This window comes from Parus major, chromosome 4, assembly GCF_001522545.3.
Source record: "Parus major isolate Abel chromosome 4, Parus_major1.1, whole genome shotgun sequence".
In the NCBI taxonomy this organism is placed as follows: Eukaryota; Metazoa; Chordata; class Aves; order Passeriformes; family Paridae; genus Parus; species Parus major.
The window spans coordinates 37,171,608-37,193,166 of record NC_031771.1 but is presented as its reverse complement, the minus strand read 5'-3'; the positions used below and the strand labels follow the sequence as shown (position 1 = coordinate 37,193,166).

The 21,559-nt window shown below is 38.3% G+C and overlaps 1 protein-coding gene across 9 annotated transcripts in view; it reads right to left on the bottom strand.

The window, feature by feature from the left end:
- The window catches only part of STOX2 (storkhead box 2), a 142,149-nt gene that overhangs the window by 15,377 nt on the left and 105,213 nt on the right, over positions 1-21,559 (bottom strand). For 5 of the 9 annotated variants that reach the window (XM_015624917.2, XM_015624927.3, XM_015624921.3 and 2 more), the window contains one exon: positions 3,835-3,987. In XM_015624917.2, coding sequence (XP_015480403.1) covers positions 3,835-3,987 — 153 coding nt within the window. Of the gene's footprint in view, positions 1-3,834; positions 3,988-10,053; positions 10,354-10,397; positions 10,532-10,854; positions 10,927-14,328; positions 14,478-21,559 lie in introns of those variants that run through there. The other 4 variants (XM_015624923.2, XM_015624925.2, XM_015624926.3 and 1 more) reach the window with 4 other exon arrangements.

The window sequence follows — 21,559 nt, the reverse complement described above, 5'->3', positions numbered from 1 at the left end:
GAGCAATGATATTAAAAAAGGAACAATGGGATCCAGAGTGAATACAGATTTCTTGGCTTTCTCAAGACTTTCCTCTTTAAAGCAATCTGCCCACATAATGTCTATACACAACCTACCCCCCTGCATTCAAAGGTCTCCTTATGGTCTCCCTTCCTCCATTAAATAAGAACAAGGGAAAAAACCCAGTGGCTTACAGATTCTAGCCCATAAAATATTGCATGACAGCAGTGGTGTTATTTAAGATTATGTAGTGGTTTAATAATTCAAAAGCAGAAACTGTCTGGACACTGAATCATCAGACATGTACATTTTCTGTATCTCAAGAGAGTCTACTATGCCATCCAGTGAGCTTCCAGACAGAAGATTATGTCTTGTTTGCTGCTCACAAAGCACACTGACCTAGAGTGAACTCAGTTAATGTAAGACACTTCTTTTAAGTGCTACACATATAATTCATATATTTAAAGAGTGAAGTTATAAAGGTGATTGTCAGAGGAATTTGCCAGCTTTCAGAAAACTGCTTGCTTCAAAAGCAAGCTAGGAGAATACACAAGTATTTTCTACACCAAAATTCTGAATGTCTTAAAATTATTTAAACATGTATATGTTTAAAATTGAGGAGGCAAAAAAAAAAAAGGCAAATATCCTTTTTAAAGGCAGGACAGACTAAGGCTTGATGTTGTCTTCTTCCAGGTTCATACAAATAAGAGGGTCTGGTTGCCAAACAGAGAACAGGGGTTACATTCTTAGCTCCTTATACTGGATTTCAAAGATTTACATTTAATGTATGGGATTTAAACCATGGTCAATAAATTACAAAGTAGGGCTGTACAACCATTTCATTGTTTAAGTTAGAATAATGGAAGCACATGCAGGAGCAGCTCTCTTGCTTCTTTAAAAATCTGACAAATAACAAAAACCACAAATAAGATGTGCATTATCAATACAAACTTTTTTGAATAAAATAAATTCATGAAAAATACATCTGAAGTAGTACTTAAATGGTGTTAAATCTGCTAAAATGATTTTCTCCTGAGCTGATGCTAAGGCTTAACAAGGGATAAAAGAAATACTCTGATTGGCTCATGAAATACTAGTTAAAGATGTGGAGTGGTTGCTATGTGATGTTATAAATAATTAGCATACCTTATTTCAGATAGAGCCATGGCCCAGATTTATGCCTGCACAATGGCTCAGCAAACTAGAGGGCTAGACAGCAACTGTAAGACCCTGCACTACGGAAAAGGTTTTATTATTCTTAGGCACTTTTGAGAATAGCATCTGGGGTCTTAGGAAATTTATCTTCACCATGAAACTCAGTGAAGCATCTGTTCATTAAAGCACAAACAACACAGGCAGACAAGTGCTGCTACAAGAGGAGATACGGAGAGGTTCTGTGATAATAACAGACACATCTACAGTGGCAATGCTCTTCTCTCCCTCAGAGCATCAGCACCTACTTAGGAAAAATAAACTATCAGAATATGAGAGGACATCAGGTATTTTACAGTAGCCACAAAGAATACAGAACCTCAAAGTGCTACAGCTGATTTATTATAGGGGTTTGGGCAAAAGTGAAAAGTGTCATCATAAGAAGTTCTATTTATTGGAAAGGAGAAAATTTTTTGATAATCCTCATGCACTGAGAGAACATGTACACTTCCTATGTTAAATATGTCATGGGTGGGAAAGAAAGGCATTTCTCCAGAGAAGGAGAAAAAAATTGGGCAACAAAGGGTGCATTTTTTTCCTTCAAATAATTTTCTCTACATTTTGGGAAGTGAGGTTATCTTTTTTTTTTTTTTTTTTAATCTCATGTGAGAAATTCACATGTTAATGGCTAGTGGAAAAAAAAAAAGGCAGCAAGAGACTATGTGCTAACTTGCCTCAGGCTTCGTCTGAGCAACGTCTACAAAATAATCCAGCCAGTTGAATTATTTTTCATGTTTGGTTCTATCTAACAAGAATAGCACAACACACCAAGTGAACTGATAATCATGCTCCCAGGAAACTCAAGGGATGCCACCAATAAATTAGCATTTCAACCATACAACAATGTTTATATAAAAATATTGATAAAATAATTGAAAAAATACTTGCAATTTATGAAATTCTTCTAGTACATAACATACATAAAAATGATAACTTGGGGGAAAAAAATCATCAAAATGAATTAAAAGAATTACCATTGTATGAGCTTTGCCTTCTTTGCATTCTAACCCTTACAATTTTTACCACTATTTTCAAAATCAGCCTGATAAACAAAACTACAAATAGGGAGAGAAAGCCAGTATTTACAAAATATGCTTGCAGTATTTTTTTCGAAGTGCAATTATTAAATGTCAGATAGAATTGTTTATTCCAAACACAGCTCTCAATTAAGATTTATATTTTAAATTCTCAGAACTCAGTATCAGTTATAGCAAAAGACATGTAAATTTCAAGGCTTTAAGTAACTCTTGTTCTAAAATGTAAGCAAAAAAAATTCCAGACATCAAAACATGGCTATGGTTAGGCTGCCTATATGAAACAGATGCATCAGTAGCTTTCCTATTGAGGTATTTTTAATGAGCTACTTTTTTTCAGCTATAAAATAGGTACGATGGAGAAGTTTCTCAACTGCTTTAGAGAACTGTAAACTCAGTCACAGAATAGGTAAACATCTTGCCCAGGATCACACAAAGCACAAATGAGAAAGTTCTGCTCTCTTGAGCAGTAAACCCTCTGCCCTGCACTTTAGTGCTTCAATGTAAAATGTCTCTACAAGATGCATTTTGCATGATTCACCCACTCCAGACACAGATGGCCAGAAGAGAAGCAGCATGTTCAAGAGTACATTCTTGTTATAGGATTCCCATCTTGTGATGTTACAGTATCTTTAATCCAAGACAATTTCCACTTACCATTTGATAAATATCAAATGCTGACAAGAATACCTTCTGAACAGTACACCAGCATTTGTGAACACAGCAAGTGTATCTATGGCTCTCCAGAACATTTAGTTTAGTTGTGGAGAGAGATGTCTTTTTTTGTGTGTTTTCCAAGCAAGGGGGTACAGAAGCAAAAGCCAGAACTGTGTCCAAGAAGGAGCTGAGGACTCCTGGAAAGCAGGCTGACATGGTCCTTTCACTTTAAATATAACCTCCCCCTGAAGCAGGCACATCATTGTAACTGGACTCTACTACTTGCACCAGGCCACACACTGAGAGCCTGTCCTAGGTGAAGGAAGCCATGCAGTTGTGTGGGAAACCTGGTCTCTAGGAGAGAGGTCTCTACAGAGACCTCCATGAGGCTACCTCTTTGGAGACTGGACAATGACACCTGAATTGGTTGAATGATGTCAACAGAACTCTAATGAGTGAGCTACAACTGGCTTGAAAGCCACAAGGTGAAATGAGTTTGCTCTGGCTATGACACATCATGCTTTGGTCTCCATAGCTACTAAAGAAGCCCTGTACTCCTTCGGCTATGATGATAAAAAAGGTTATTTTGTGAGAAAAATCACAAACAAGCTTATTCTGATACTCTCTGAAAAAAGAAACAAGACAATATTTTGTTATTTAGTACCCCAAGTAATTTTTATTACTTACATAAAGTCAAGAATTTGCCCTGCAAAATGCATTTCACATGAATGGTCTTATCAAATAGAACTCAATTCTCTATATGTTTAAGAATAAAGAAAAAGTTCCAAAATTGGAACCCTAGTGTCTCCTTTTACTTTTGGTTAGAACATCAGGATTAGTCAATATTCCCGTGCAGAAGGTACTGGGGCTTCTTTAACTGCCCTTTTACAGACTTGCTCATCTGACCAATGATTTATTAATGACCAGTTACCTGGGAAGCAGGTGGTTAGGTGCTCCATTAATGCTTCTTGTGTGACTTGCTTTCGGGCAGAGTTCATTGCTGAGATGGCCAGGCAAAGGATTTCCCCAAGTGGAATAAACTGTGACTGAGTGATGGGAGACATGCTGATGGGTGATACATCACCTGTAAAAAGACAAAAGATGTGCAATGAAGCAATTTGTTTAAAAATCTGCTCACAGGACAAAGAGGAAGAGATACAGATGGTGAAAATTCAGAGATCTCTAGTTTTTGTACTGAGCTGGGGATAAAACTCTTACAATGGAGACCCCTTTGCCAGCTTATTTCAAAACTTAAGACACAGAGAACTTTGGGAAATGGGAGATATACACTATACTGACATTGTTTCTCAAAGGGTACAATAGACTCAGAAAAATGCCAATAAAGTAGCACTTATGGTTGTAAAGCCTGCTGCTTAACATCCTACTAAGTAACTGCACAAACAAAATAGTTGCATATATTTCTCTGGATATAAAAGAGGAAATTCCATTCCCTTTTCTAAGTACAGATCACCCACCATTTCCATTTGATATAGTATTTTTTATTAATAGTAACAAAAACCAAAAAAATTGTTGCTAAGTTAATGAATAACATTTTAACTCAGCTGATAAAGCACAGAACACTTTTCATAGGCTCAAAAACATCAAAATACAAAAGACTGACAACCTGAATAAACCTCTCCTCAATCTACATGTCGAATGTCTTCGTACAAATTACGTATTTTTTTGGAAGAAAAGTTTTAATGGTTTTCAGGACGGCCTGAAAATTAAGTTGGTTGTAACTTCTCTCATGTTGTCTTACAAACTGTCCATTAGCCTGTAGTTTAAAAAAAAATCATTAAAAGATCTTGAAGTTATGGGAGAAATTACAATTTTATACTAGCATGACTATATATACACAAGTGCATTTTAACATGCTTTAGCCAAATACATAAATCTTTGATTGTGCTCTGTAACTCTTCTTGAATTGATAACAGCTCCCCAGTGATCTCAAAAAATAGGAAAGCAACAGGCTAAAATATTTTCCTTGCCAGTGGAAAAGGAGTGATAAAGAGTAACAGACAGAACAAAGGGTGCTTAAGTATGAATCCTATTCTGGCCACAGGTCAGTCAATAGCCAGGGATTAAGAGCTACCTAAATGGCTTTGAAATGTCAGGAAAGTCAACCTATTTCTGCTGTCACAAAGCAACACCTTGTGATCAAATCATGAATCAAATTACTAGAAATTAATTCAAATTTTCATTCTTAATTCAGAAGATCTAATATTTGCCCCATTAATTCTATATTCCTATTATGTCTACTAAACAAGAGCAGCAGCTTATGAAATTGATTATCAAAATGCATTTACTCTGGCATTATACTCAGTGCTTTGGAGGGAAAAAATTGGTGAGAGTAGTAAACAGCATAGCTGTCTCAGCAAGACTTATGAGCAATATTTTTCAATCACAAGCTCTACAATCTGCTCTACAACAGTGATACACATTACCCAAGACACAAGAATGATTTAAAACTACACATTCATGCTATGCTATATCCTGATTGCTTTTGCTTAATCAGGCCTGACCAGATCAATGCTGCATTCCCTTCCCAGGACGACAGCATTCTTCAACAAAGTGAAGCCCAAGATCCTCCTCATTCTTATCTCACCATGGAATTATGACCTTAAAATATAACATTCTCTGGACATTTTTTACTTAAATACACCTGAAAGTGTATTTTCTAAAAGTATATTCCTGCCACATGCATTACAGACAATGGCAAACTAGAGGACACAGCTTACAGGATAACATGAGAGATACGCTTCCATATGACTAGGGAGCAATACCATTTGTTCACTCATCATTTGAGTATGGATGAAGAACATCACAGTTATTATACTACTATTTACTAATAATTATATCTGTTATATCTATTATAAACTGTTCTTTTACCTGTTTAAACTTGTTCACAGACAAGTCTTTGTAATCAGACAGACACATAAGTTTACCAACTTTGATCACCAGTCACCATACACTTTGTACAGGGGATCAGTTTCTTTAATGATTAATTTCATGTCTAAGAAAAATCAGAATTAAGGTAAGAATTATGCAGATTTAGCAAAGTAATTTAAGAAATTACCATCTTTAACACAAAGATTATGTGTCATGGGTATCCTTGTGAGAGCTACTGAATTGAGTTCAGTGCAATGTCAGACAGATTGGCATATATTGGCCACAGTTGAAGTTTAATCTTATCAGGCTCACTGGGTACTGAAATGGGCTCTCTGGTGTCCTGGTTTTGCCTTGGATAGAACAGCTTTAAGGGTATCCAGGTAAAGGGCAGTAACTTCTTAATTGTTTTATCTGTATCATTAAAGACCTGGCAATTTCTTCTACCTAAGCAGCCTGGCAGGAATATCCCTGTGCCTGTTCCCAGCCATAAACTCAGTGCCACCTACACAGATGCCAGGATGGGAAAGTGGGTGGAAGACCTCTTTCTTTCCCTTACATGGGAATGATCCATTCACAGCTAACCAGAATGATACTTAGGATGTAAAGAATGTACATACTGTACAGCTTCCTGAAGTGAGAAAGGGACTCAAGAAGTTTTATACTTGAAGCTTCGTTCTGCAGCTTGTAGCTGCCCCCAGAGTGATGCTTGAACAAGAACTCAGAAACCAAATTGGTCTGCTCATGCCAAGGAACAGCCCATCCCTCTCCCCTGACTGCCAAGAGCCTGCAGAGATCCACCTCTGAGATCACTTCCAGTCAGGACTTCTTAACTTAAAACTGGCTAAGTGCAAGCTAAGAAATAATAAAATTTGCCTGATCTTAGTAACTTTGCACAATTCTTCCTTTTAAAGCAGGCCTTCAGCATGGAATTGCTTTCTAGGTTAGTGAGCAGAAAACATTCAGTCTGCACTGAGTTTGACCTCTGCCTGCAGGACTCTTGTCACCAGGAACAAGCAAGGAATTCCCACTGAAATACTAACTATACCTCACATAACTCCTCAATACAAAATATTCAGTATTGGTTCCTTAATGTTAACACAATTTCTAGCACAGCACATTAGAGTTAGTGTACCACGGTAACACACATCCTGCTTGCAAATATTTGGGAGCTTGACAACCATTTAATTAACTACAAAGATTACTATAATTGCCCATAAAATCGTAATTTAAATGGCTTTAAATGAAATAGAAATGTTTAATAAATATTGGTTTATGTGAGGGCCTTTCTTGTTTGTTAGGGAATATTGTGAGTTAAGCCTTATTCTTTTCCACAGAGTGTTCTTCGACCTTCTTCATTATGACAAGGAAACTGTCGTTTCCCCTCTGCTGTGACAGAATGATCTCCATAGCTAGTTTTTCATAAGTGTCTGCTGGAGATAGTTACTAGCTCTTGTTTAAAAAGGCTAGCACATATTTTGAGCAGACCTAGTGACAGAAAGCCAAACTCCCCTTACTCAGGGAAGCTCTAATTTGCCAGATTTTATCTTGACTGTCCTGTGGCTTTGGAATATCACATGCACTCTGTGGTTATACCTAAGTCAACAAACTTCTTTGATGCACAGTAACAGCAAATATCTTGCATCTATGAGATGATATAATATATTAACATCAATTACACACGTAAGTACTGTTAGGCTGTTGAACAGAAGGTTTACTACAACTTCTTTAGGAAAGATCTGCTTGGGGAAAAAAAAAAAAAAAGCAAATATGCTTTTCCTAATTTTTTTGAAGACCACATCACTTACATAAAACATCTAGCATATGGCTCCTGTTAGCTCTAACTGATGCTTGTCTCAAGCAGCTTTGTTTTGAAATCAAATTACTAGCCTCAACTTTCATATGTTTGTGTTCCCAATTAAATGAAAACTGGAGCTCAGAGAGAAGTTTTCACCAGCTGACTGCATGTTTTGTTTAAATATTACATATATATACACACACATATAATAGCTTCAGCTCTGTTTCTGCAATGTCTTTCCAAACCCCTCTCTAAACAATTTACAAAAAAAAAAAAAAAAAAAAAAAAAGCTTTTTAGACTTCTTGTATTAAGTAACATTCAGTTTTAAAGAATGTCTAAGCACATAAGAAACAGTGAACAGGAATTGTACTCATTAATGCCTTGGGGATTTGTATCACTAGCCTGGGGGGAAAAATTATTTTTATTACTTAGAACAAAAGATTATTTAGCCCATAAAATAAACACTTAGCTTTTACATAGCACTTTTCTTCAATGCTTTTCAAATACTCTGAAAAACTCGGAACCATAACTATCCTTAACATACAGATGAGAAATTGATGGCCTAACATGGCTGGGAATAAAAATTCCTACATCCTGAACCCATACCAGCCAGAACTTCTCCTGTGTCAGTGTATCGAGTGTGTCTGTCCTCTGCAAGTCTGGGTAACAACATTTTGTGAGAAAAAGAGGCAGACTACATTCTGTACTACGTATCAGCAATTAAACTATCAACTACATACTGATGACAGAATTTTTATTAGTAATTTTACTGCTGGAAAGAAGTGACTTGGAAGTCAAACTCTTTGTCTCATGAAGTTTGCATAAAGATTACTTGAAAAATCACCTCCTGACTTACAAATGGAACCAATTCCGTAGAACCATTGTGAATGAATTAAAGAAATTACAGTGCAAAATCATAGTATATTACAATTTATACACCCTATTTCTCTGAAACAGGGAGAAGACCCCTGATTCACACTCTGCATCCTGTGAAGTACAGGAAGTCAAAGCCCAGTTTCACTTCTTCAGACTCTCAGCATCTTTTTAATCTTTTGTTTGTTACAGCTCAAGACAACCGTTAAACATAATTTTTAGCCTGGTTTCCACAGAAAATGAGACTTGCACAATCACAGTCTGTGTCAGGGAGATTGAGCCTCACTAGACAAGAGCAGCGATTCTAAAACAACTGTTTGCTACACTTTACATCCATACAGAGCTTCAGGCATAGCAACCTCTCACTAGATGGGACAGAATCCAGTCAAAAAGCACCTGTCAAGGGAAATCTGACTTCACTACTTTTGTTGCTTACAGAATGACATTGTTAATCAGAAAACATTGAGCCAAAGCACAGTAACTTCGTGGCTTCTCATGATTGTAGTGGTGGTTGCAACAGAAATTCCCTACAAAAATTTTCTTGCCAACATCCTGTTCTGATCAACACTTGCCTATGATTTCACCCTGGGAGGAACTACAGAAAGGTCATTTTCAAACAAAACTATTGTTAATGGGCAAAGGAGGGCCTAGAATATTATAATTTTTTTCCCAATATACTGAAAGCAAAAAGTCTCTTCTAGAAAAAGTACACTTTCAGATTGACTTAATTAATGAAGCAACAGATGCTGAAGGAGTTATATGTCTGGCCTGGGCTGCACAATTACCCCCTGTTTGCCCCAAACCCCAACTTGACTGTATTATGCTAATTAAAGAATACTTACATAGATGTAGCAAACTTATTCTAATGTGAATTCACAACAAGGATATATGATTGCCATTTTAAGTTTGGTGTTCCCATTTGATTGAACAAAAGGAGAAAACAAGAAGAATATGCAGATTTCTCTGACATTGACCAGACTACTATGAAATACCTTGAATCTGCACTAGCATGCTTACACAGAAAAGATCATTTCACTCGCAAAATCAGAAACAAAGAAAATTAGAAGTAATGTTGCTTGTGCTGTTTCCAGACATAGCCTCAATCCTCCTTTTAAGCTACATTTCCTGGAGTATTTTATGAAAAAAGCTGCAGGTTGTGTTTACTGGCCAGCTACACATATTAGAGGACTGGTAACAACAAAAAAAAAGTACATTAAAGATTTTTCCATTTATTCCTATTTAAGAGCAGCTTAAACAAAGGCTCAACAAATGCAGTAACACATTCATTCACTAACCAGCAAGCTCCTTCTGCATATCTGAACTGCACACCCACCAAAATAAATAATGAACACTTCCAAGAATGTGACCACCCCAAATCTACACAGCCTGAAGAAAACATGTCAAACTTAGTATAACCAATATAACAAACCTAAACAGAATTCTAATTCCTTACTAGTTACCAACTTCAACTGTGCAAATTGATCTTTTTAATCATTCAGACTCAGGTAAAATCATGATCTCCAGGTTCACTGCGTGGCACTAACTTTCAGAAACAGGTGCTAAATTACCCACAGTCAGCAGATTTGTCTTACATGTATTCATCCTGTGTATTTCCTGTGATTTAATTTTCCTTTTCTTTGTTCATGTCCTGTGGCCAGCTGCCTCCTGATCCAAAGTGATATCCCAGCACGTGTTACAACAATGATCGTAAAAAGTTTCTGCTGGAGCACGGAACTTTCCCAGAGGATTCAGTTGAGGAGATTTCTGTAGCGTTGCTTGTCCTGGGAAGGAGGTGCGGGGAGGGGGGACTGTGTTTTTTTAATATATTGTGTGCTTTAGAATGTGTTTCCCCAAACAATATTTTTCAAATGCATTTTTAAATAAATGTTCATGTCCATATTCCTGGCACACAATATGTTAAAAAAGGGGGACTTACCTGAACCCCTATGGTCTGGTTCCATGCTCCAGTACAGTATCCAGAGAAGCTGTGATGTAACAACAATGTGCATATTGGGGCCTTATATCACTGTGGAAGCTGGCTGAATGCAGCATAGGTCAGTGCCACAGGACCTGAAAGAAGAAAAACAAAGCATGCTTTTAGGCATTAATATGCTAAACACCCACCTCTTAAAGCAGGAAATAGGGGTATACTTAAGAAAAAAATGCAGTTATCTAAGCAGGTCCACTGAAAGGAACATTATTTCACGCAATTCTCACATAAGCATGAGAAATAAATGGTTAAGAAATTACAGAGGAGGTGGAGAAGAATCTAAAAGGGACTACAAATATAACTCCCACATAGTGTTTTGAAAACATCTCTTTCTCTTTGCCCTGTTTTCATGGAATGGCTGAAATCACGTTCTAATACCACCCCCTGTTCCAAAGGCACTCACAGTCTTTGCAAAGCACCTCTCCACTGCAGTGCCTCAGGATTCTGCAGTGTCACTCCTCTTCTCCCTGGCTCTCTGCAAAGTGAAGTCATAGGAATGGATCAGCCAACCTGACTTCTCACTACCCTGCCCAGAATCCTTTGTGAACTGAAATGAGTCATCGCTCTGAAAAAATCCACAGCGCAATGTTCCAGGTTTCTCCCTGTGTCTGCGCTGGCTTCTTTGTCTTTGAAATGAAGTGCCTATGCTTCTGGAACAGTGCCCAGCTGCATTGTACAGGATAACAAGCCAGCCTTCTCATTAAGTGGACAAGAAAGCTATTTACATGCATTAGCAAAAGCAAGTTAAAGCTTTAACCCTCTAGTCAAGATAGAAAAAACACCCCTAACATATCTTCTTGATGTAATGCACAACTCCCCCTATACACAGAAACATAAATGCACAGATGTATGTTGACATACAGATACTTACACAGAGCAGTATTTTCTTTAACTATTCACTATTTATCATGACACTTACCAATTTTAGGTCTATTAATCAAAAAGAAAGATTTACTCTCTTTTGTCAGTCCTGAAGAATGCTGCAGACCTAAATGTAACAAGCAGCTCTGCTGTACACTAGATCAAAGTTGTGCTTCTGTGAACTATTAATCAAAAAAATTAGAAGCAGTGGACAAGTTCTTGTGAGCTTATTTTTCATTATCCCATTCACCATTTGGGCTTAAAACAAAGTGAGCCCTGAAACCATGCCAAACAGAAAATGTCAAACTGCTCCAAGTGCCGAGGGCCAGCAGAGCTGCTTCAGCTTCTGCTACCACTGACAAAGAAGGTAAGGCTCAGAACGAGGTCACTGTGTCAGGATCTCACTCCCAGGGCTGGATTTTCCTTTGCTTGGTGAGGATATGCTAAGGTTAAGCATCAGGAAGACACAGAAGAAATAGGAATAGTGTATGAGATGAGAGACAGCTGCTGCTGTTTCAGAGGAATATTTTTTGGTTGTTCTGAGATTTAAATGTTTTAAAAGGAGGAAACATTTTAAATTGCCTTTACTGAAAAGTAGCTATTTCTAGTCATGACCTAATCATCAAAATCAGACCAATATGCCAAAATGGAGGTGCAAAAAGAAAAAGTTTTGCAACAAAGCACTTTTTAAAAGGTTCCTACATTCCAAGCATTTTGAAATAGTTTGAAGCATGGAAGGCACATAATCCATAAAATTTTGAAACACAGAATTTTAGGACCCACCTGTTCTATGCTGGAACAGTCAGTTCTCCTACATGTTTCCCCAAATGAACACACCAGGTGCTCAGGACTGAATTAAATACGAAAGTCACCACCTCCCTGACTCCACAACAACCCTGGCAGAGAAGGAGTCCAATCAAGCCTAAAACAGATCTGTGCATTTCAAGAGGACAAGTGAATAGCTGGGTTATACAACTAACAATCATTTTTGGTTACAGGTCTGTGGTGGTTGTTAGGCAAAGCCATATAGCAGATTAATTTACAAGTGTAAGGTTAATGGGATGCTTTGCCACACTGGCAGTTACACAGTAGCCATAATCTCAACATTAAAAGCTCGGGGCTTGCTAGACACAGTCAATTTTCGTTGGCCTGAAAGGCCTCCTTCCAGGAAATCTTCCTTCAGCTTTACAGTATTTTTGCCTTCCCTGGAGCTGCAGCATCAGCCACACCACCTCTAATGAATCCAACTTGGCATTTACAATGTTTTGGGTTTCCTAGGATTGTCCTTTGGAAATTCAGGTTGCCTGCTAAGTACATACCCATTTTACAGCAACAAAACCCCATGAAGAAAAATTTAAAAGTGAATTAGAACAAGCACTTAATGAAAGTAAAAACAACAGCTTCAATCTTCTTCCCCTTAACACCAGACAACCTTCATGCAAAGCTAAATGGGCTCATGCATGCAGCACTGTTTTCACAGACATGGACAAATTCTTGAGGCAGTAGTCTTGTAACTAACACCAAAGTTAAAACACTGGCAGAAGAAACCTAAAGATAATACTGCATTCTAGATATCTTTTCTCTCTAACAAATTTCTCTAGCACTTGAACCCATATTATATGCTCAGGACCAACTCAACTATTCTGAACAGACTAATACAACAACAAGCTCTTCCAGAGACAATTCCTCTTGCATGTGTGATGCCTACCAGGTACCTGGAATGCACCAAGCATGCACATGTGTCTAGGGTGCACAGACATTGTGTGTGCATGCACCTAGGCATGCCTTTGCTCAAAGTCATCAGTTTACAGCACCATTACACAGCCCTTTAATCAGTATTAACAACAGCAAATACCTGATACCTTCAAGCATAGCAGAGAGCAAAAGTGAGAGACCAGCAGTAGGGAAAATTTAAATGAGTATGTTTAGAAAAGCTGAAGTTGATGAACAAACCAGTGCTGCCTTCATCAGTGATGTTACAGCAGCGTGGGCTCACAAGAGGAAGGCCTAGCTTAAATACCACATGCACTCCCCAGCCAGGGCAGATACTCTGTTCCCCCATCCCACATCTCCCTCTGCAGAACAACAGAGGTTGGTACTAAAACAAAAGCTGCCTTACTGACAGTGTACAGTACAAACACACCACATACTTCTTTCTGTATAATTCCATGCATATTCATGTGCATCCAAATGCACCAGTAGAAAATGGTTAGGTCAGGCTATAACCTAACCTAACGCCAATCTCCATCACACACTGAGGAAGCAGATAAACTAAAAATCCCAATTTCTTTCTTTGCTCACACTCCTTTGTCAAACTTTATATTAACTTGGATATATCCTTCAGTCCTCCCAAGTCAGGGCCTGGGATTCCTTTCCTTTGCCACAGCAACTTCCCGATCACTAAAGGGAAACTCAAGACAAGGAAAGGAATATGCTAAAATGGCACACACACACCCCCACACACATGATAACACATGACAGAAAACAAAAAAGCTTGAAAAAGAACATGGTCAAAAGAAGCAAAGAAGGTCATCAAGGGTGCAATTCCATCTCACCTGTACCAGCTACCCAAATTTCACAGGCTAAAATCAGCCATCAGCGCTCACCAATCGTAGCTGCACGGACTGTAGTTATCTACCACAGGATCATAAAATATTCTGAGGGAAGGGACCCACAAGGATCAGCAAGTCAAACACTAGTAAATAGCTTATAAAGAGACCAAATCTGCAACCCTGGTGTTACTAGAAACATGTTCCAACCAACTGAGCATGCTGGTCATCATGATCACCTCTACAAGAACCTACTTAACAAAGCAGGAACCACCCAGACATTACACTAGCAGAACAGCCCATGAACCCTGTGGCCTCAGAAGAAACTAGATTAAGGAACATCAGAAAGATACCAACTTACACTTCCATGTCCTTAGGAACTCTCTTAATACTAGAAATTTTGACATATTAGTGCTCCACTAACAACAACTTGCTTGCAATATGCTAATAAGTTCCGCTTGACTTACCTGAACAAATCTCCTGGTTCTTTAAGAAATCACAAGAGGAAGCATGATGAGGGTATTAAGTTCACTAAAATCCCAGCAAGTAATGCCCATCTGTTTTTGTGCTAATGTTGTCTAGGAGCTAAATATCCTTTCTCTTTATTTTTTTTACTCCTGCTGCTTACACCCCTATTTATTACCAAAGAACACACCTCCCCTCCTTCAGATCTCATTCCACTGGCTTTTTTAAAAAATCTCACTCTTCTAGTGTTATTTTGTATGTCTGCCCTTCCTGTCCCTTTAATCCTGTTAGAGGACTCTTCTACATTTAACTTACGTAACTTTCCTTTAAAAGCAACAACCAGAATTCTGCACCATATTCTAGTGTTCCAGCTAACCTCCCACCCGCATCGGGTACCAGGAAATTAGAATTTCCTTACTTTCAATGGAAATAGCCTGCCTTATACCCTGCTTTTTCCCCCACAGCTGTATTTTATTGGTGGTTTGTTGTCACCCTACAACTGAGCAAGCAGTTTCAGTTAACCTTTTTATGCTGACTGCAAGAGAGTTTGAAGCAAATATTCCTAGTTTTGACTCCCAAGACCATGATCTTTAATAGCTCACTCTGTGGATATGATTAAGGATATTTGATCATCCAATTCTTCTCAGCTGTTATCCATTTTTAAGCATCTCTGCTTACCACATTCTATAAAAGAATCTCAAAACCTAAGACAAAAAACAAACAATGGTTTAAGTGTCACCTAGTGCAGGACGGAATCACTACCCAGTGTGACACTTGCTCATACAACCACCCAGGAAACAGCATTTGAATGAAAACATCAAGTCTTAATGGAAGAACCAAGGCAACCAACGCAACTGTCTCCCCCAAAAATCCCACTAGGTAAAACAATCGTGTCTTTTTAGAATTCAACTACCAAATGAAGCTTTTCAAAATTATAGCTCACTAGAAAGTATGTGATATTTTAAACCACAGAGATTAATTCTCTAACATATTTTGTTGCTAGGACCACAAAATGAGAAGGGAGGAGGGTTTGGGGCTTTTTCATAGAAATCTGCTACTATCAAATTAATTTGACTAATGTTAATGCTATATTGTAATCAACCACACCAATATCACACCCCCTCAAAAACAAAGCCTGCCTGTTCTCTGGCAGCAAATGCAAGAAAAGATAGAAGCATTTAAAAAATCTGACACTAGAGGAGGTTTGGCAAGAGACAGTAGGCAAATGAGAAACAAAGGAAACAAAACCCAACAAACAAAGATAAACCTAGATGTTTTCTTATAGGGCGGAAATTTTAAAAACACATAGAAAAATACTCCTTTACAAACACTGCTGAAAGCACAAAACATGGCTGTTGAAGGTCTTAACCACATGTTCTTCACTATCCTCTTCAGTTTAGCCAGAACACATTTGCAGCGTGGCTGGAGATGCTGCAGCAAACATTCAGCAATAATCTAGTCAGAAGAAAAAATTCTTGAAAGGTGAAGTGATAATTAGCAACACAACCCAAAGACATAGCACATTCTCTCTCATCTATATTGACTGCTGTAACCATTGAAAGATTTTCAGCCCAAAGACAGTACTGCCATGGTTACAGCTTTTCAAACCAATAGTGATGACTGGCAGATAACATGAGGTTAAAATAAGAACCTGCAACACTGAACACAAGTCCCATGGTACTGCAGCAGCCTTTAACAGCCCAGTTTTTCCTGGCTAGGAGAGAACTGATGAAAAGGCCAGGCATGGAATCAATTAAATTAGTGCCAAAGTGCTTTTAAAAAGAAAAGGTTAGATGCTCCAAAGACTTAGCAGTTGAGAGTTTACTGGGTCATTTTTTTCCCTGTGGTCGAAAGCAGTTTTCAATATGGCTGGAGTACCTTTAAGAAGATGTACTTTAAAGTGAAATTGAAATATTTTACACCTCAATACATGAAGAAGCTATACTAGTATATTCTGCCTCTCAGTTCTACCTGCATGAGGTAGATGCAATGACCCCTGCTTCCCACAGTGGTTCAAAATTCTTTCAAATTCTGTCCTTTGGTCTCTTCTGTGTGGGGATTAGCTGTGAGGATGGGAATAAATGAAATGCCATGGCACAACAGTTCAGCAACACACCAAATCTGCTGCCTTCCTCATGCTCATCAATCATCTTAGAGGAAGCACTAGAAATCCAACTGCACACATTACCACTAGTGTATACTGCACCTTAAAGGGAAATGCCCTTGTTCCAGACAGAAACAGTTCTTTTGAGGTCTTCAGGGACTGGCATATTTTGACTATTTATGCCAATGAGTAAGGCTATCAGCAAATGCAGCAACTGAAACCTACCCCCCCAAATAAGTGGCAGTACCTGGAACCAGGGGTTCCCACAATTAAACAACTCACTGGATGAAATATTTCCATTCATTTCGCAAATTTTTTATTTTTGAATTTTACTAAGTGCTTATTTACAGGAAGCAGTAAACTAAAACCTAAACTAAGCTAAACCAAACCTAAAACTAAAATTAAAATACAACAGATGTTTGACTACTGTTAAAACAGTAATACCTCTCTACCTAGTGCTCCATCACTTTTAAATGAAATTTCAGGAATCTGAAAACTGCCCTGTACATGAGCCATAAAACCAAACACAGTATCCAAAAAGATAAAATTACCAATTTCACAGAGTAACCTCTCTTGCATGACTTCTTACGTACCTCCTCATTTATAGTCAGAAGTTTAGGCTTTTAATTTCCACTCCTGACTCATCTAACACATTCACTACTGACTCCAGCAACACGCAGAGACCATGCTCCTAAAAAAGCACAAAACTTAACAAATTTAAGCACTATTTTGTCAGTGCTCACTGCACTGCTTTATACTACAGTGCTGATGTCACTATTCTGCAGAATTGCTCAGCTGTTTCACTCAGCTGTCGTTAGTCCCTCCTGAAATCCTCCTCAGCAGTCTTAATGAACCTGAACAACTGTGATCTGACAAGACAGGGTTACCACTTCATTATCCATTCCATCCTTCGGATTTTTAATATAGCTATTAAACCCCAAACATTTGGTATTGATTCCCGGCTGCACAAAGCACGATTAACCATTTAGAGGGCCCAGAAGTGGCCATCCTTCTTTTTTCTCCTCTGTATACAAAACAGGGCTTGACAAGACTTTTCTTTTGGACTTTAACCAAGCATTTATAAAGCACTAGAGCGTGGAGTTCTTGTGCTCCCTGAGTGTCGCTATGACCCAGTTTTCTGAAAGATGAGAGCACATAAAAATAGTTGTCTCTTTGCCCTCTTATTCAGTATAGAGAGACCTAAACTAGGATATCAAGGCTAGATTCCTGAGATGATCTCAGCAGCTGATGATGATCTCACCTTTAACTGAACTAAACCAAAAGGCTAGCAAAAGGAGCATCAAGATAATTTCTTTCACAGATTTCACAAGTAACCAGAGGACACAGTGAGAAAAGATGTATCAAAAACTGTTGAGATCAAAGCATAGGGGATACATAAACTCAAGCTCCAAATTACTACATCTTATGCCATAGCAAGATAGTTATTTTCTAATACACATTTTAAACAAAATAACTAATTTCTTGCATATTGTCACGATGTTGTAATTCCTTTCTCTTGGCCATAAGAAAAAAGGCCTTATAGTAACCATCATATTCTTTCAAAAATCAATCTCCGCAGGCAGCACTTTAACTCATCCAGATCTTATGGGCCTGAGGGTACCTCCTGCTTAACACAGGTAAAAAATGTCTCGGTCAGAACCAGAGCTTGAGAAGGCTCTCTGCTTCAAAAGCATTTCTGATTATTAGTAAACATGACACTGCACATGGTGAAGGGGATGGCACATGCCCCTCTCTCACCTGGCCACCCCCTTTATGAGGCTGGAACTGCTGCACAGACCAGCCCTCAGAAATATCTGCAGGGGATGCAAGTAATTCTGAATGCACTTTTTGAAACCCCTGTTGTTCTTCCTATCTGACTTGCAACAAGTTTTAAAGAGATGATATAGAGGCTACCTGAAGAAAAACCTAGGCTATAAAGGTTGAATTAGCAGCAGAAAAAGACAGGAGAGAAAAACAAGAAAAAATATACGAAAGAAAGAACACAGGAAAGGTTAAAAGGAAATGTGAGGAAAGAGGTGATTTTGTTTGATTCTTGAAGCAGGCAATGTAACATCTGAGGCATTACTTCTGAAAGAAGACTTGTTAAATGAATCTAAATGCTTAGCAGGTCTAAATGGAAGCAGAAATAACAACCAAATGGTAAGAAATAAAACTAGTACCTCCAGCCTTAAGAAGGCCGGGGGAAAAAAATAAGGATCTACAGAATTGCTGGAATAAGCAAAGAAATGAACAAAGGACAGTTGTTTTGTGACAGCTGATCTGCATGTGCTCTGCATCCACTTGGTGCCTGCCTTTGTTTTGTTTTCTGGGCTGACCTTCAGCCCCTGTCACACAAAGGATTCAGTGAAAGCCTCCAATCAAAGTCTCAATTAAAAGCGGGAAAGAACAAACATATCTTTCGCTGCAGCCCCAAGGCTGAGCCCAGGTGCCAATGACCCAGCAAAGGCAGCACCCCCAGCAGAGTGCCAGGCTCCTGCCAAGGGTACCTGCACATTACTACACTGCCTTGGAAAGAGCCCTCCTCCCCTCCCAGTGTCTGCAACAGGCAGAATATCTAAGAATTTTGTTCTAAAAGAAACATTTAGCTTCATAACCAAAAGACTGCTTCTAAGTTTTTATGATGAAAGATCAAAGCTAGGGGAAGGGTGGGAGCTTACAGGACAGTAAAGAAAGCTGAGGGTAAATTAGTATGTGCATGCTAATAAGACACACATACAACATCACTAAGGGAGTATGTTAATGTTTTGGGGAGTCTGAACAGAAACATGTGAAAGCAATTAAGCATGTCATCACCAATACTGCCTTTAGAAGTGTTCTGCTGCTTTATGAGCAGCTCTTCAAAACACACATGCATGTGTAGTTTCATACAAAGATGGTGCAATCCACAAGAACTTGAAAATGTGAGGGTACGCAAAGGGTGTCCTGCATGATCTGAAATGCCTATGTATAATGAGTGTGAATATTTGCTTTAAACTGTGGTATTTCATTTCTGGTACTGCATTTAACTGAGCTATTCCAACACAGGTTTGTTATGCAGTATCCAGTTTGATACATGATTGGAACATAATTTGGAGAACACGTGTAACAGGATAAGATAGAAGCTGACCTCAGGGCTTTGGTCTAAAAGACTAATTTACTGTCAGAACTATCTTGGTGTAGCTATACCTATGTAAATAGCCATTTATTCTGGAGTGTTTTCTTTAACCTGATTTAGCCTACACAACCTCCAGAAGTTTTATCAATGAGGTTGGTAGTACACACATAATTCTGCTAAATTCATCTGCATGACCTTTTGTATCATGCATAAAAAGGTGAAAGTTAAAAATTGAATTATCAATAGCAAAAATAAAATACTAATTGTTACAGGCAAGCATATGTCTTTCTGTTTTTCAATCATATGACCCCTAAAGCATTCAAAAACTGGATGTTTAAACAAAGGAATTAACTTTTTACTAGTATTTTCTTTTTCTGGGTTCCGATACCTTCAGTCTTCAAGAGTATATAACCATTGACATTTAGAGTTGCAAGTACTATTTCTGTAAAATCTCCCTGTTATGGAAAAAGGCAGAGATAGTAAAGGAGCCAAATGTGGCTTCTATTGCCATATGTTGTTTCTAATATAATAGTCACAGCTTGAGTTTCAAAACTGATGTAGATTTTCATTTCCCTTTATCTCCATTGAGTGCTGCTGTACTATCAATACTTCTTAAAATCAAGACTTACCAAGAAGCCTAATTTTAGGCACCCATTTCTGGAACATGGCACAAAAGCTCACACTCAAATGTAAAAAGAATCCAGGCATGTAAGATATCTGGAAATACCTGAAAGTCTTGGACACATCTCCTTCACAATTCAGTTTACAAACAAGAGCCTAAAAGTCTACTTTAGGGCACAGAGGTTTGAAAGTGATTTACATGTCTTTTGCCTTGCTCCTGACAAACATTATTCCATTGAAGTTTTGAAGTAATTAGTGTTTCCAAGAAAAGTTTGGGAGTTGCAAAATTATACTCTTAAGAGGCATACAGAGTAAGGAGTTCTTGCTTTTAGAGAATATATTACTGGTATTCTTCATGATATCTTTGGAGACTGAGCATACAAAAGCCTAGTGTATCGTCCCAGCGACAGTTTTCTTCCTGATAACTTCTTTCAAGGGCAGAAATTACCTTGAAAACATAATCACCACATATTTTCCCCTCACACGCAGCCTCTGATTGTCTCATTCATCACCTAGGTAGACAGACATTACGCAATTCTGTTTGCCAAATACTGCTCCTTAGGAAGCACTTGCAGAATACCAAAAATATATAAACTGACCCCCAGGCCTCCAGAGTGGGTCATCTTCAACTATGGCTTCTACCAACAGTGAAGTCACAGCATTCTGATATCTTTCTGATATCAGAAATATATTCTGATATCTTTCTGATATCACAGCATTCTCTGTAGCAACAGCCTATGAGGTCACAAATAAAGGATTATCACTTTGTTGCAGGATTAAGGGAACTAAGAAGCTGGTCTGTCAGGAGACGGGTTTTGCTCCCAATAATGGGCATTAGGAGAATGCTGAAAATAAATAGGTTGTAAATTGTCTTTGTCTGGCATGCACCCTTTTACCGATAATACTGTAAAATAAGGTATTGCTTTCATTAACAGCTCCTAAGTAATGGAATGAAATGCAGGCTGCCTCCTGAGCTATTACATGGGAGATGAATTCTGAAACAACTTTCATATCTTTGGAGTCCTCAGTCATTTGATTTTGCAAGTGTGGACATCACTCAGACCACTCTCCTCAAGTGGTCTGCTGGTTAGTTTATGCACAAGTGTTCAAAGCTATTAATAAGCTTCAGAAAGCGACTAGAAAAAAAAATACAAAAGGAAGTCTGGAAATATCTGCTGGGGGAAGGAGGGGTGAAAGGAAGGATGATACCGGGTGGCAACAGGGTTACTACATTATTCACAGCAATCCCATGACCCATGCAAGCTTGCACATGCAGACCTTTCCCATATTTTTGAAGTAATTACCCACTTTTTTAGATGCCTGGAAACTCAGGCTGCCCAATGTCTGAAAACTAGCTACTATACGCATATAGTCTTATCTCACATGTGCAGCA